General features: G+C 40.3%; 1 protein-coding gene across 1 annotated transcript in view; it reads right to left on the bottom strand.

Moving 5' to 3' along the window:
- The window catches only part of PCDH15 (protocadherin-related 15), a gene marked incomplete at its 5' end in the record, with an annotated part of 305454 nt that overhangs the window by 264126 nt on the left and 25169 nt on the right, over positions 1-16159 (bottom strand). Inside the window, 2 exons of the mRNA XM_014966628.1 lie at positions 5934-6083; positions 7230-7364. Of these exons, the coding sequence (XP_014822114.1) occupies positions 5934-6083; positions 7230-7364 (285 nt within the window). The remainder of the gene's footprint in view (positions 1-5933; positions 6084-7229; positions 7365-16159) is intronic.

Raw genomic sequence — 16159 nt, 5'->3', positions numbered from 1 at the left:
GAGAATACAGAACTCAGTAATGAGTTTCTACGTGTCAGGGGCGAGCAGGATTGTGATGAAGATATTCCTGAAGTTGAGCCAACGAAAGGCAACACTAACACAGAGTAGGTCAAAAAACCTTTTCCTTCAGATATTTCACTAAGTCTCCTTTTTACTTAAGTATATAAGAGCATTTACTGAGAAATGCAAACATAACCCAGTTCTGTTTTTTGCTTCTGCCAATAATGTTTACTTTGTAGTTGCAAATGAATATGTTGATGGACTGAAGGCAGAGGGCTGCAAATAACCACATAAATACAACCTTAAGTGTGGTTTGGAGACAAGTTTTACAAAGAATTCCTCTAAATTGTAGCTTTATAGCAAGATGTGTGTTTCAGAGCTGCAAACCACGAGCGCACATGCCAAGCTGCAAATACCCAACCGTGTCTCTAACACCTAATATAGTATGATGCCAGGATGTAGCCTGTATGCAAGGATGGCTCTGGTCACATGTGCCTATTTTCAGGGAATGGAAAGAAACTATTGAAAAGAGACAAAGGGGTCCAGAACTGAGAAACCACACTTGGCATAACGGCAAGAAAGTCCCAGAGGAGGCATTTATTTAATGGCTCTAAATAAAATTTGTCCCTGCGTACAACTGGAAGTACAGTTACTGCTTGAGACTAACTCTACTGTGAGCAAGAGACAAGAGGTAGAAACTTTACTCCCTGCAGTTTTAACACGTTTTATCCTTTTGCTTTTATTTCTGATGTTCAGCACAACGGCTGTTTTTGCTGAGATGGGTAAAGTCCTCTGCATGACCAAGATCTGGGGAAGGACCTCCAAATCCACTTGCACTGGTGATCTTGGGCAGAACTGCTTCAGCCCAAGGTGACCAGGTAATGCACTAATCCAGTGTATAGCTTATTTTCCATTTTCAATCACGGAATTATTTAATTGTTCTTATAAGAGAGCCCTTGAACATGGCTCATACCTTTGCAACAGGAAATTAGGTAGAAAATAAAATACACAGATAAATTAAAATAGGTTCTTTTGGCTTCATAAATTTAAAGCAGAGTAAGACCAGCATATACTTCTTAAGGCCAATTCACGACTTTTTCTGTTAAGAGAACAAACACAAAATCTTTCCGTGGGCCAAGGAAGTCTTTGACCTTCAGGCAAACTTACAGAAAGATTTAGGTGGATAATGTTTTTTGCCATCCTCTGTCCCTTCTCAGCACTCTCATTTTCTTCCTCAATATTCTCCGTGCCCTGCATAGTGTATCTTGCATATAGAAATGAGAGGTGTCTAAAGAAATAGAGTGGATTTAAATTACTTGTGTGAAATATCACTGCGTTATGGCTGTGTACTCCAACCATCAATGAGCAACTAGTTTAAATATCTGAGTCACAGCACGAAAGAACTAATAGAGAAGTGAAAAACAGAACAGCAAAAGTATAAGAATACAAAACTATAGAATTAAGTACTTTAATGGGTTTATTATCTTTCTAGTGATAATTACTATTTACAACGTATTTATCTGTTTTAAATGACAGTTTTCTCAATCAGGTATTGGTGTTCTCAGGGAGCAGAATAAAATACCTATAAAAGCAGAAGGAAAATTCAGATAAGAAATTCTCAAGCTGAAAGGGACAGAATATACAGATAAATTAATGCAACTGAGAAAATATTCCTAATTCAATCCTTGAAACAATCTTCTAAATACTCAGATTGAAAAATTGAAATAAAAACTTTCAAAAGCACTTGTTTTCAACCCTGCAATGGTACTGCCATTGCCATAGAGGAAGGCAGGGAGCAGAGATTTCATGCTCTGCTCTGTATCCTCAAAGTGGAGGGAGGTCACTGCTATAAAGGGGACAAGCTCCTCTGTGGTGATACCCTCCAACTTTCTAAAAACGACCCAAAGAGCCAGGCAAAGCTGCAGCTAACACCTAGAACTGGAAGGCAAAAGGTAGATTCACCACCACCACCAGGCTCCCAGACAAAACCAATGCAACTCAGTAGCACACAGATTTGTTTTGCTCATTTCTCTTAAGGTCAACAGGGACAGGAGGGAAATGCCTTGCTCTAACCACCCAGGGGGAACAAAAAGAAAAGGGAAAAAAAATAATAATTCACTTGTAATGCATTTTTTTTTCCTCTGCTATCTGTGGCTATTTTCAAGGTTTTTTTTTCAGGAGTACAATCAAAACAAGTTCCCACAAAATAGGACAACAAGCAAGCGTCAGCTGGGATTATTTGTACATTTTCAGGCAACTGCATTCAGCAAAAAAAGAGAAAAAAAAATAATCCCTTATTACCTTCAGGATAATAAAAGCAGAGTGGCAACTACATGAGAGCACTTATACTGCTATAGCAGAAATTTGCATTTTTGTAGAAAGATTACAAGCTTCATAAAAGAAATACTTTCTTGATCATCCCTGAAAATAAGTCTGAGTAGAGAGTTAAGTGGAAACCAGCACTTACGTGTAAATAATTGTGAGACTACAAAGATCCACTGAAGTCAGTGCTCTTTTTCTAACCTACTTTCTCTGATTAGAGAAAGTGGTTTTTACAGACTAATCATGTCTGACCTGGGTCATTTTCCCCTGGAAACTATCACAGCTGATCACCACCTTGCAGCAGAGAATCTCAAATGATTCTTAAGCCTGTGATGGGGCAGGGTTAGATAATGAGTTTGTTCCCCAGACAGAGAACAAGCGAATTATATCATCAAAATCACTGTATTAGCAGTTTAAAAAAGGGAAAAAAAAAAAAAAAAGAAAGAAAAAAAAGAAAAGTCTGTTTTCCATTTGAGAAGGGATTTATAAAGCAGAAGCAAACAGTGATCAGGCAGCACATATCCACGTTCCTGGTCTGAGGAAACCCATGGGTATTTGGGGCACCACAGACTCAGGGGCTACCCATAACTGCACAGGACAAATCCCAGTTCTCACATTCCTGTAACACTGGACGAAAGCCCTGGTGCCTGCAGCCCCTGAGCAACTTCCCACATACCCCAGAACCCAGAAATCATTATTTACTGGCATTGTCAGCATGCAGAAATTTTAAGATGACTCTTAGCTTTAGTTTTGTCAGTTTGTTTACAAACCCAGATCATCTGGCAACAGAAGATCAGTTGAAAAACAACCCATCTCCCAAAACAGCCAGAATTTTCTACCCTCCATCTCTGACCACGTTATAAACTCACGTAGTTTGAAAGCCACCACGTGTTGACCTTGCGGACAGAATTGTGGAGGAGGGAAAAATCTCGCTCTCGGAACTCCCACATTTCCCAAAATTATTTCAATTTTTAGCAGAGGCAAGTTTAAGGCCCAGCTTCCCCACTCCTCATTTCCAACTTCACAGTGTCCTTCTAGCAGGGACCTGTTGGAGACCTACATCAGGCGGTAGCTAAGTCCAAACGCTCCGCAGAATATTTCTGTCTAAACTTTTCTTCTTACATTTCAGCTCCTAGGCTTTTTCATCCTCGCAGTGTTTCTAATCTGCAAACTCCACCGATCTGATGGATGCTCTTTGTCCAAGCAGCTACAGAGTGTCAGTGGGGGAAGGCAAAAGGTAACTGCTGCGATGGGCAAGGGCAGGACATCACAAGCTCTCAGACTGAACCCGCTCACCAAGAAATAATTTGTGCCTCTGCTGAGCTAATTCTGGTGGCACAGGCTAATGCAGATGGTCTTGCAGGGCCGCCCTCCTGCTTCTTCCCAGAAGGAACAATTTACTGAGGAATTTGTCCTCCTGCTCTTTGCACGCCTCCAAGGTCTGAAAATATCTGCAGTTGAAACACCAGACCGGCATGTTCCCTTTGAACACATAAGTACTTCAGCATCACAGCTGGGTTGGAAAAGCACACTGGTTGCTCTGCTTCATCACAGAATCACAGAATCTTAGTGGTTGGAAGGGACCTCTGAGATCATCGAGTCCAACCACAAAAAAAAAAAAAAAAAAAACCCAAAAAAACCCCCCAAAAACCCCCCACACACCAAACAAATATAAAACACACCACACCAAACGCCCACCAAAAACACCGCACCCACCAACTAAACCCCACACTCAACACCTCACCATAAACCAATAACCTTGGGCACTAGAGCATGCCCTGAAGAGCCATGTCTATACGTTTCTTAAATCCCTCCAGGGATGGTGACTCCACCACCTCCCTGGACAGGCTGTTCCAGGGCCTGACCACTCTCTCAGTAAAGTAATTCTTTCTAATATCTAATCTAAATCTCCCCTGCCCCAACTTCAGACCATTTCCTCTGGTCTTGTCGTTCATCCTTTGGGAGAAGAGGCCAACACCTGCCTCTCTACAACCTCCTTTCAGGGAGCTGTAGAGGGCAATGAGGTCTCCCCTCAGCCTCCTCTTCTCCAAACTAAACATGCCCAGTTCCCTCAGCCTCTCCTCATAGGACTTGTTCTCCAGGCCCCTCACCAGCTTGGTGGCTCTTCTCTGGACACGCTCCCAGGCAGCATAAACACAGGCCAGGCAGCTCAGAGCAGCCTGAAGGCCAACCTCAGATCCTGAAACCGTTCTTCTCATCATGCTGCCGTCTCATTTAGTGACACCTTCTGCCTCATGTTTCCTGGCACACGGGTCTTTAAGAGGAAGAACCACTAAGACAGGCAGATACTTTAAATCCATAGCACACCAGTCTGTCTGATGTCCCGCACAGCAAAGGCCATGTGATAACCCCAATGATTTCTTTCTGGATTAGAGAAAGGAAAAAAAACCCCTTGATTTATTTTTTTTAAGCGCTGTACGTAGCTCTGTACTTTAAATACCAAGTGAATGTGCTGCACTCACAAAATCCACACTTTTATATATGGAGTAAGGAGTTTATGAGCTATCACCAATACAGCTCCTGATGCCAAACCCTACACACAGCTCCTGAGCTCAACCTGCCTTCTGCTCATTCATGACAACAGTATTTGGTGTCTTTTTTTTTTTTTTTCCTTTTGCACAAAGCTTGAAGGGACTTAATTATGTTTGAAACAATTATCTTTTCCTCAAATCTTGCTGAAAATGTGCCCATGGCTCTCATCGATGCTTTTAAGCACTTGTAGCCCAGACTCATGAAAAGACAAGAACAACACTAATGAACATCCAAAGATAACAAATGCAGTTCAAGTAGGGCTTCTGCTAAAGCAGGCACTGAACTCTCTTTCAATAGGGTTAAATCACCGCTGCCTGCATTTGCTTGGTTGCTGCCTGTATTTCAGAAAATTGTATTTTATTACTTAAGCCAGCTGATCAATTGGGGTTTTTCCAATACCCCCGTACTGCCTTCCACCATCCTTGAATGCTGACCTCCACTGACAGCATCGTGTCTTCTCATCCATCTCGACTGGAGGCACTCAGCAGCGTGGCTGAGACCTTAGACGAATTACCACCCAAAAAAGCTTTTTTCCATTAACTTCAGTGCAACCAGGATTCACCTCCGGTCTGCGCTGAAACATTAATCAGTGCTCGCAAACTTTAATTAAAACTGCTTCTCTCTCTGGGCCTGTGTTCAACGCTTTTGTCATTGCTCATTTCCTCCACATGATGAAGCCAAGATGACTCTAGGCTTCTGTAAAAACCAAAAGGTTTTATAACATGGTAAAAATTTTTCAGCTATGTTCTACTGAACTGTTTACCTGTTCTCCCAAAATATTTTATTTCAATATCCTGCTAATACAGGAGAATTTTTTTTTCTTTTCAGATTTTTCAGATGAAAAGGTTTTGTCAAATTTCAGATGAAACAGCTGAACTGCAGCTGTACATCTAAGACAAGCCTATCATTTACTCTTAGCAACTTTTTAATAACTATGTAGCTAATGAAGTGGATGAAGATACACAGTCTTTATTTCTAGCAGATTTCAGTACATTTCCAATGTATTGGAATGTAATTCCAATGTAAATGGCAAAGTGAATAAAAAGACCTGAAATTACCTTTATAACGCCTTCCCCAGGCCTCATATCTGTATAAATCTTGACATTGTATGATATGTTGGAGAAGGTTGGGGAATTATCATTTGCATCAATCACCACGATATTGACTGTCACCGGGTCACTCTCCTGCACACCATCAGAAGCTGCCATCTTCAGCAGGGGGGAGAGAAGGGGAAATAAAGCAGAACAGAAACATATTTTAATGATGTATTCGTAACACAATCCCAATGATGAGAAAATACAGTATGACAAGTACTAACCAGAGTTTCACTTTTCCTTTTTCTCTACACTTAGGAGTAAATGACAGGAGGCTTCAGCTGGGCTGGAGCCTGCAGTGTGCAAGGCTCGGGGCAAAAGCAAAATGAAACAGTGCCTTTAAAAGATATATTGTCAGATTAGCAGGAGAAATGAGAGGGAAGAACTGCTTCTCAGGGTGAGGGCCAGGATCTGAGTCCATGGCTGGAAGGGCAGAGCCTGTCCCCAGCTGCGCTGAACACCCTCAAGAAGCAGGGCTTGGTCACAGCTCACAAACCTGTCTGACACTGCGAGCACCACCTGGGCACTGCCACACACAGGAGCCACTACTCATCTGTCAAACCTCAAGGACAGCATTTTAAGGTGGGGCTTTAAGAGCTAGAGGCCTTCTAATTTCATAGAGGAAATCTGAGCTCTCCTTTCAAATGCTAAACGGACAGCAAACAGGGAAGCTTTGACTTGGAACCCCTGCAGAGCAACAGGGTTTCCCTTCAGCACTTTTGCAAACTGCTCTGGGGCTGCTAAAATGTTTACTCACAGACTAGAAAACGCCTGAGGGAGTATTAAATCCATCTACCCTTTTTTTTTTTTCATTTTTTAAAATACTGCTGGCTGTGGTATACGTTTGCCTACTATTTTAATTTGTACAAAAATAAAGCAGAAAAGCCATTACAGGCGTCTTGTTCTTAGCTCGAGGGTCAAGAAAAAGCCAAGGTGGCCTCAAAGGCTATACTAGGTACAAGACAGAGAGCCAGACTGGGTCATGGAAGGGTGGTGAGGGGCAGGACACAAGCCTAGGACCACGGAGATGATGCTGATAGGGGGATCTAAAATGTTGCTATCAAACCAAACACAGGCATTTCAGAGGAGCACACTACCTCAGTTACCAACTCCCCCCTCCCCTGGCACTGCTGCTGCTCATCCTTCCCTGGTTTAACTCTTCTGTGCCACTTTAATGATCTACAACAATGTTGTGACTGATGATTTTTCAACACTTGCTCTGAAGAACACCCGATGTGCCTTCAAGTGCACCTAGCTTACCGAGAAGGTGTAAAGCTGCTGGACTTCTCTGTCCACAGGCTGCAGCAGGGTGAGGTAGCGGGTGATGCCACTCTGAGTCACAGTGAAAAACGTGTTGTAGTCATTCAGAAAGAGATGGAGCTGGGGATCCTTGGTCTTTAAACGATATTAAAAAAAAAAGCATTTTATTATAAGTTTGTATATACCATTAAGTACCCAGTTACTCAATGCAAGCGCTTGTTTCAGTTGAAACCTAAAGAAGGAGAAAGTACAAACACTCTGACAAACTGAATCCATGAAACTGTAAAAAAAAAAAGAAAAAAGAACACTCCTGTTCTAAAAATCTAACCTTCTTGATAAAAAAGATATTACAAATAGAATTTAACCTGTAGAGTAAGTAAACTCAATGGTAAACAACTGTACCTGTTAGTTTAAAATAATTATATTTTTTTCACTGAAACAGTAGGTTTAAAGCAAATATAAGTGACCAATATAAGAAACCAGATTCAAGAACTGCCTATTAAGAACAGAACAAAACTTATCTTCGCTAAAGGAGCAAATAAAACAGCTGGGCTTATGCAATGAAAAGAAGAGAATCATTTATCACTAAATAGATGCTGTTCAGATTCTCTTTATGTCTCGAAATGAATCAAAATATATTGATGCAGAATTATGAATCTCCCAGTTGACCAGGTGAAAACCATAGTAAAGCAACTGTGGTCTAATTTTCAATAGGAAGTAACATTTTAAGGAAAAAAAGAAAAGTCAAGGCATTGCAAATCTGTTACTCCTGACTCCCCTGGGTAGCCTGGAACATAAATTTCAGGCTTGGATGGCTCAATGAACAACGGGGAGAGCACCAAGAGCGGTGCTGCAGTTCTACTGCTGACTCCCAAACCATGGGACAAGATAGAGATTGGGCAATGCCTCATGAGATATCCTCAGCACCCAGTCAGGAACCTGTCCTTCCCATTCCATCCTCTCTGCCAGCACAGTTGGCAGATTAGAAGAGTGTGGGGAAGAAGAATTAAATGTTCCCTGGGGAAAAAAGACTGAAATTAATTTGGGGGCAAACAGAATCTCAGCTAACAGGAAGGGGGAGAACGTTTCTGCCACAGACAGAGCCAGAAGTTATTACTGTATTCACCGGCAATATGGCAAATTAATTAAAGAACCTCAGGTCATTTCCTTCCAGTGCAAACCCACCAGATGGATGCAAAGCTGCAAAATGCACTTCCTTCCCTCAGTCCTTACCCCGCAGTCTGCTGGGTGCCAGCACAGAGCAGGCAAAAAGGGTGTTTAAGCTTAATATGCCCTGGTGGTTCTGAAAAGCCCCACAAATTAAGGCACTTTTCTGGGGTGTCTGTGTTGTTGAAATGACAGAAAGGTGAGTCATGACCAGTATGAAATATCCCAACTTCTTCCTCCATCTCTTTAAAGATGCTATTGAGTTATTAAAGTGATTAGACTGCAAGGTTCGCTCTACATTACGGTTAAATTTTAAAATAAGTTACATTATCTTTTATTGCCTACAGTATTCCAACAAACATTTCTGTATTCTTGTATATTGTCTGGTTAATTTAACCTGACTTAATGTGCTACTCCTGGTCATTAGTTATTAAGGTTATTTCTGTTACATGAAGCGAGGTTACGAGAGAGAAATGCAAATGTGATCAGGCAAAACACAAAAGGCTGGGAGACAAGTCCTTTAAAAACTGTCTCAAACTGCCCCAAATAAGGCCGTGATGAGAAATCAGAGGACTGGTACCATGAAGAAAACATAACAGAAAATCCAATGGCTGCACAATGTATAACTTTAAAAGTATTTTCACCACCTACATTCCAACTTAATTCTACAGAGCCCACCCCAAACAGAGCAGGGGACACAGTGCAGTCAGAAATAGCTGAATTCAACAAATTATCCCAAAAGTAGCATGATGTTCTTCTTCCCTGAATACCGTCTCCACTTGGATCCCAAATGCTTCTGAAAGGTTAACTCCTGCCATTACTGTTAGTCCTACATAATTAAAAAAAAAGCAAGCAGACCACTGGAAAGTTCAGCAGTCCCTACACGAACACTTGAGTTAACTCTCACATGCACTAAGTATCATCATGAAATACTACCAGGACAGATTAGCACAACAGAAGGAGAAAGAGAAACTTATTTTAGCAATTCAAAATACTCTAAAGCACACAGTTTGGAAGGCTAAGATTATACCATTTAAATGAGAAGCCATTTCAGTTGCTGAAAGCCACATGAAAGAAATAGCACAGCGTTCCAAATGAGTCGTTTCCTATTGCCTAAAGCTTTGTTGCAACTATGCCAGCTTTCAGCAAAATTAAAATTCATTTTACAGCTAGCAATGCAAACAGCAACCTCCTTTTCCCATGAAAAATTACACAAGGTAATTGGCAATAATTGTTCGCTTTGTAGACGCTATGAAGTTGGTCAAAAATTTAATTTACAAAACCCCTGGTTAGTTATTACAGTTCTTCCTTGTCATGCCATTTTGAACACTAATAAACAGTACTTTTTTCCTAATTTGTTATTGAGATAAACCAATGACGGAGATCCCATTTGCTCCCAAAGTAATCTATCCTATTCCTTAGCTACTCTTGTATTAGAAATTTTATCCTAATGTGTAAGTTAAGTCACCTTTACTGCGATCAATGCCTATTTCTATTACCTTCTGTGCATGTTGGACCTAGAAAACAATTTTTTTCCTTAATCTTGGCACTGCTATGCTTTTGCATTGCTACGCTTTTACATTTTTATCACCTTTTACGCAAAAAGAAAGTCTGCTTAACTTTACTGTGAGCAATTTATGTGGCATATACTGTGAGAGAATTCAGTTGTGGGAAACAACCCACCTACACTGCCAATACCATTTCCAATACTTTTATGTTTTTAACTATCGTGTTATTTTGGGGCCTGGACCTAAGCACCCTGATTTTTGACTACATTACTGGGTCACGCAGACTAGCTTGTCTCTGATAAATTGTTTAGCGTTATAATTTTGAGTAGAAAACTATCAGAATCCACATGAAAGAGTACGCATGCAACCCTCAAGGACCCTTTCAAGCACGCTGTTCAAACCCGGGACGGTTTGCATACTTCAAACAGACTATTAGGTACTTTATGAATTAAAAAAAATACTTCTTGTAGAAGAGTTATATAAAGACATAGGATTATTTGATTAACATAAAGCAATCACAACATAACCACGGTACAACTTCATGCCCTAAAGGAATTTGGTCCCGTCTGTTTAAAGGGCTCTTTGCAGGCTTCAGAAAACAAGGGACAGTCCCACTCCCAAATAAACACCGACAGGGCAGTGAAAAACGGGGAGGACAGGAGACATAAATAAATACATCACACAATGGGAAAAAAAAAAAAAAAAGGTAATTTTGCAAACATAATACCCAATACCTACGGAAAGGGCACCTGCTGCAAGCTACAAAGAAAAACACATGATACAAAATGAATACAAGTTAAAAAAAAAAACACAACCCTGATATGGATGGACATCATAAAAGCAGTACATCTGGGGAAAAAGTGGTTACAGACAAACATAAAATGAAATGAAACACAGAAAGTGCTCCTATGCTCTCTTAATAAACCAAGCCTGGGTTTGAAAATGTTCTGCTTGAAAATCTCTGGAGAAGTTCTGGAAAGTTTGAACGCCTTCACAGATGTTAATGTTACATTTCTGCTGCTCCCATCTTCCCACAAGGGCTTACAGCTCTTCCTAAAACAAACAGTTTTCCACAATTTACTAAGATTACACCAAACTTACATAATATGGTCAAGAATCAGCAGACAATGACACATTCTGTATGTGCTTCAGCATCCTCAAAGACTTTTCAGAGACAACATATTTGGCTGTTAAATTCTTCGGGGTGTAGCCAGAACAAGCTCCAAGAGCATCAGAACTGCTTGGGCCTCCTGATTGCTGGCACACACTTAGCTCCAAAGAGCTGTAGTGATAACAAAGGCAATGTAAGGACACATCTTGGTTTTCCAGCATTCTTCATGTGGAGGATGATCAGCACTGAAACACACACAGAAGACAGCTGTTTTGTTGAAGAGATGTTTTTTGAGCATTTGTCCTCCTCATTTCTGGGTGAAAGTAGAATATCTTTTCCACTCGTGTCTGTCTTTGAAAAAAAAGCTGAGATTCACGGTCTTGCAGAGCTAAAGAAAGTGAGATTCCCAGTCCCATTGATGAGGGGTTTGCAATCAGACTGGGCTGGCCCTGACCTCGTTGCTTTTCTCTAAGCTGTGTGAGACACGTTCTGCAGGGCCTGATGAGATGGTCCTCCAGGCCATCTGGTCCACAGGACTGCGATGGCCCACAATAGCTTGGATGGTTCCATCCAAGACACAAGAGACACCGCATCTGAAGTGAATTTCCTTAACATTACCATTAGGTATCAGAAAAATAACCTGAAGCACAGCCTCCTGAGAGGTCTGCATGGTGGCTTTAGTCATAAAACCACTAAGATCAACAGAACCCAGGGAGGAGAACAAATCAAGTCTAAATTCTGAGCTACTGAAAACCTGTAGGAGGCAAGCCAGTCTAAGAAGACTTTGCCCAGGCCACCTTATGAATAATTTTTTCCCCTTAAACACTTTTTTCTTTAAAGTGAGTTTCTTTAAATAATATTTAATTGTACAATTTAAAATAAGAATAAAAAAGCTCTACAACATTTACATCATCTCCATTTTGGAGGAAAAGGTTTCGAAAGACCAATAAAAGAACCAGGATGGATGCTGAGCAGTGCTGTAATTCTGAATTCTTGCAATCACCACCAAAACCCCTCCGGTCCCTGCACAAAGCAAGGGCTGAGGCACAAGCACACCTGTAAAGTCAGGCACTAACAAGTGCAACACTTTTTAGACTTTTTCCAGTTGGGGTCAAAGGGCCGTGCCACTCCTGGGAGTGAAAAGCCCCCAGAGAAGTTTTGAAAAAATCATCTTCTGTTCCTCATACAACTGAGCCACTCCTGGGAGACAGCAAGAAACCAATGCCAGCATCTTCAGTGCTTCCACTAATTAGCAGTAGTGTTTGTTTAGAACAGGCCAGATATTAAAAAAAAAAAAATTCCTTAAGGACTCCAAGGAATTCAAAGAGAGAAAGAATAGCTTCAGAAGGCAGAAAACATTAGCTATTCATCCTACACAGATAAATCACTACTACAGCAGTGATTCGATGTTAAGATTTTTATTTTTCCTTCTTAAGCAGAAAGATTCAGAGAAAAAAAAAAAAAACCTTACCTTTATAAATCCTAAAGAAAGAGAAGCAGCCTTTTTGCTTTGCCTTTCCCCTTTTGTTTGTTTTAATAATGATATTAATGGGCTGATACCTCTGGGAAGAATATTTCCTGAATTATTCTTTTGTAATGTGACTATTAGTGTCACAGAAGTGCTATGCAGGGATAGCAGCATTATGAGAACTCTCCTCTTGAGAGGATACTGGCTGCAAAACCAAGTTCAAACAATAACAGTGAAAGATATAAGCAATCAGGCAAACAGTAGAGAAAAAGGCTCTGGTATTCAAAATGCTTCAGTACTCCTGCTTAAAAAAATCCATTATTTTTCCTTATCTGGATATATCATTGAAAATCCATAACCCGCATTTGCAGTTACATTTAAAAGTTATTGTATCCATTATTTGCTCTGCCCTCTTAGGTTGCTACTAAGACACCTTTTCATGTAAAATAATCATTCTTTAGCATTTCCCGACAAGATCTCTGGAAATACGGGTGTTGAGCAACCATCTACTTCGTTTGACTTCAACTTCATAGATAATGGAAGCATAAAACAAGAAACTGATCTGGTAGAAAGGGACGTGGACAGGAACCTATAGTAGTAACTGACTGCTGATGGGCTGCTCTGAACCTGGAAGTTAAATCCTCGGCTGTGTTTGGTTTTGTTGTGTTTTGGTTTTTTTTTTTAAAAAAAAGAGAGATTCAACAGAAGTTGGCATACCAGGCAGGAAGGTGGGTACTGTGTAGCTTTTTCACCAACCCTAACCACCTGAGCAGAAGAAATCAGTACTCTCCCTTGGAAGAAAAAGACTAAGGAAGGAAGGAAGCAGCTTGGGAAGCCTTATGTAAACAGCAATCAGAGCACACTGTTTAAATTCCTAATCTCAGCTTTGATTTACTCAGGTTTTAAGGTACTCGTGTGGCTTAATTTGATTTATGCCATTTAAACAGACCACTTAATTAAATCAGCACTCGGCAGTGCTGCTCTAGTTAAAGGTCTGTTTGCAAAGCCACATCTATAAATTAATTTTGGGAAGTTTTACAGCAGGACTGTATTATAATTCCCATAAGGTTTAAGTTTAAGATGTGTTTCGGTTTTTTTTTCTTAAGATACACAGTTAAGACGACCACTTTCTTCACGTATTTACATGAGGACAGGGACATTTTAATATGAAATATAATCTCAACTGATTTGTCAATTAGGAGACTGAATGCACTGTGTTTAGCCAGTGTCAGTACTGGAAACTACCAGGCACAAACAGGTATTAACAGTATCCTGTTATCAGAAATTTCTACTGCAGGCAAACACAAGTATTTAATGAACCATCCTAATCAATAGCCAAATATTTAGATAGCTTCATGGGAATGTGCTGATGTACCACAGCAAAGGCACAACAATAAAATGTGGATCCCTACGGTCAAATTGCTTGTTATGAATTTCAGAGCATCCCTCAAAACCTGAGGTATTGAACTTGTACTGACAAAATCAGTAATGGAAAGCACTTTTGGTGGGGAACAGAAATACCAGGATTACAGTAAAGACCTCATGAATTAGTTTATATTAAAGGAACAAATTACTCTTCCATGCAGAGGTTTATGAAATTAAATATTTGCAGTTTGAGAGCATGCAAATACCATGTGCTATGCTAACTACCTGGTAGTTTCATGAGTCATTCAGAGTCAGCACAAATTCAGGATTTAACAGTTCAAAGTAATCCTAATTTTCAGTCTCGTACAGGTTCTAATATGTAGTTACATCAGAGAACCTTGTATTATCAAATCTGCCTTCGACATCTTTGTGGGCAGAGTGGTGCCACTGTCAGGGAAAGGTTAATCAGAGCACTATTACCTACAACCTGAGGAACCTCTGGAGGTTAATGAAGTCCAAAGTCTCTCTGTCATTCCTTTGGTGTAACAGTATCATCTACTAGGAAACAGGAGAGAGTGCAAAAAAACCACAAGCGTGGAAAACCGCCACATAAATTTAAGTCCGAACTAGGACACTGAATGCTCTTTAATTAAAACAGTTGTTTTGAATTATTTCAAGCACAACAGATTTGGTTGCTCCCTCCCCAGCCGTGCTGCGGACTTTGTAGGCCTGGTAGGATTTTCCAAGGTCGTTGCAGCTACAAAGCCTCACGGGCAAGTTATCTCAGTCCCCGGGACACTGGTGGACTTGCAGATAGAGAAACACCAGCAGCACATTGTGGATTAACAGTGAGATTTTTTTGTACTATTTTCAGCAGTCCATCGTCCAAACTGGCAGCGTAACAACCCAGGCAGAAAGGGTTCACAACAAGCTCTCCAGCTTGCCAAAACCTCTGCTCCCAGTCTCAGACCACACTTATCTAACCTGCAAGTCCGTCAGTCTCACAGACAGACCTGCTTGGCTTCAGTTTTCCACCCTTGAGTGATTAACAGCCTCTCTTCCCATTTTTGTAATGTTAATACGCAGTCACGTTGTTTTTTAAGGTGGGCATCAATAGTGCCCTAAAAGTCCAAATTTCTGCAACAAATAGAACCAAGGCATATTAGAACCAAAGGGTTTTACTAGTACTTTCATGAGGGGTGGATAGAGGAAAATAGACGGCAATTTCCTTCTGCTAAAAACATCTTAAAAATCCCCATATTTTTATGTTTAATACACATAAGGATCACAAAACTAAAAGCAGCCTTCTGAGAAAATCTCTCAAATTAGTGGCTAAAAAAGAACTTAAAAATCCCCATATTTTTATGTTTAATACACATAAGGATCACAAAACTAAAAGCAGCCTTCTGAGAAAATCTCTCAAATTAGTGGCTAAAAAAGAACTTAGAACTGTGGACACTAAGTCATATGACAAGATTTCTGTTGTGTTCAGGGACACATTACACAAATAGATTTTATACAACACAGTCAGACAATGCATTGTAAGTATAAATACACACTGATGCCTGCAGACCCTGCTTATTCCTATATTAAGCAACTTGCAGGATCCCATTAACTTGATCAAACAAGAAAACTGCTTTGCTTTTAACGAAGGCAGTGCTGAACAGGAGTATTTCACACGTAATGCAAACCATCAACAATGCCTACTGATGGCTGCCACGTTCACTTATTCCATGCATTTAACCCAGCACCAAGAAACCCAGATCCAACAGCCATTTCCACTCGCCTTCCAATCGATTTTTCTGATTGCCCGTAAATTGCCTGAGATATTGGAATGGATAGGAAGGGGATATTCTACATGACTTGGGGTTTTAAAATAGCTTCTTGGGACAATAAATCCCTGTAATGCAGATAATGGTGTAGAAAACATCTTTCAGTGACAGTGGCCTCTCCTGTTTCTCAAAAATAATGAATTTACTCATGTCAAAAGTGAAACTTTCAAAAACAGTTGATTGTTTGCAAACTATCAGGTTACGAACTTTTAAAATTAAAGAGTATTGGTATATACTATAAATATTACTACAAAACCTATGCCTACAGCTTAGCTTTCCTTATGTATCTGAAGGTAACAAGAGAACAGAAGAACAGAAACAGAAAAGAACACAGAGAACAACTGCAGAGACAACAGTAATTAGAGGAAAAAACATTATCAAAACCCACATAACAGCAACAGCCTTGGTGAGAACAGCAGAAACATTGGCCCTAGAGGTGCAGTATTATTACTGCTTGGTTACTATTCTTTTGTAGGCCC

Source organism: Calidris pugnax, unplaced genomic scaffold, assembly GCF_001431845.1.
Source record: "Calidris pugnax isolate Ruff unplaced genomic scaffold, ASM143184v1 scaffold53, whole genome shotgun sequence".
NCBI classification, from domain to species: domain Eukaryota; kingdom Metazoa; phylum Chordata; class Aves; order Charadriiformes; family Scolopacidae; genus Calidris; species Calidris pugnax.
This window is presented reverse-complemented; position numbering and strand designations above follow the sequence as displayed.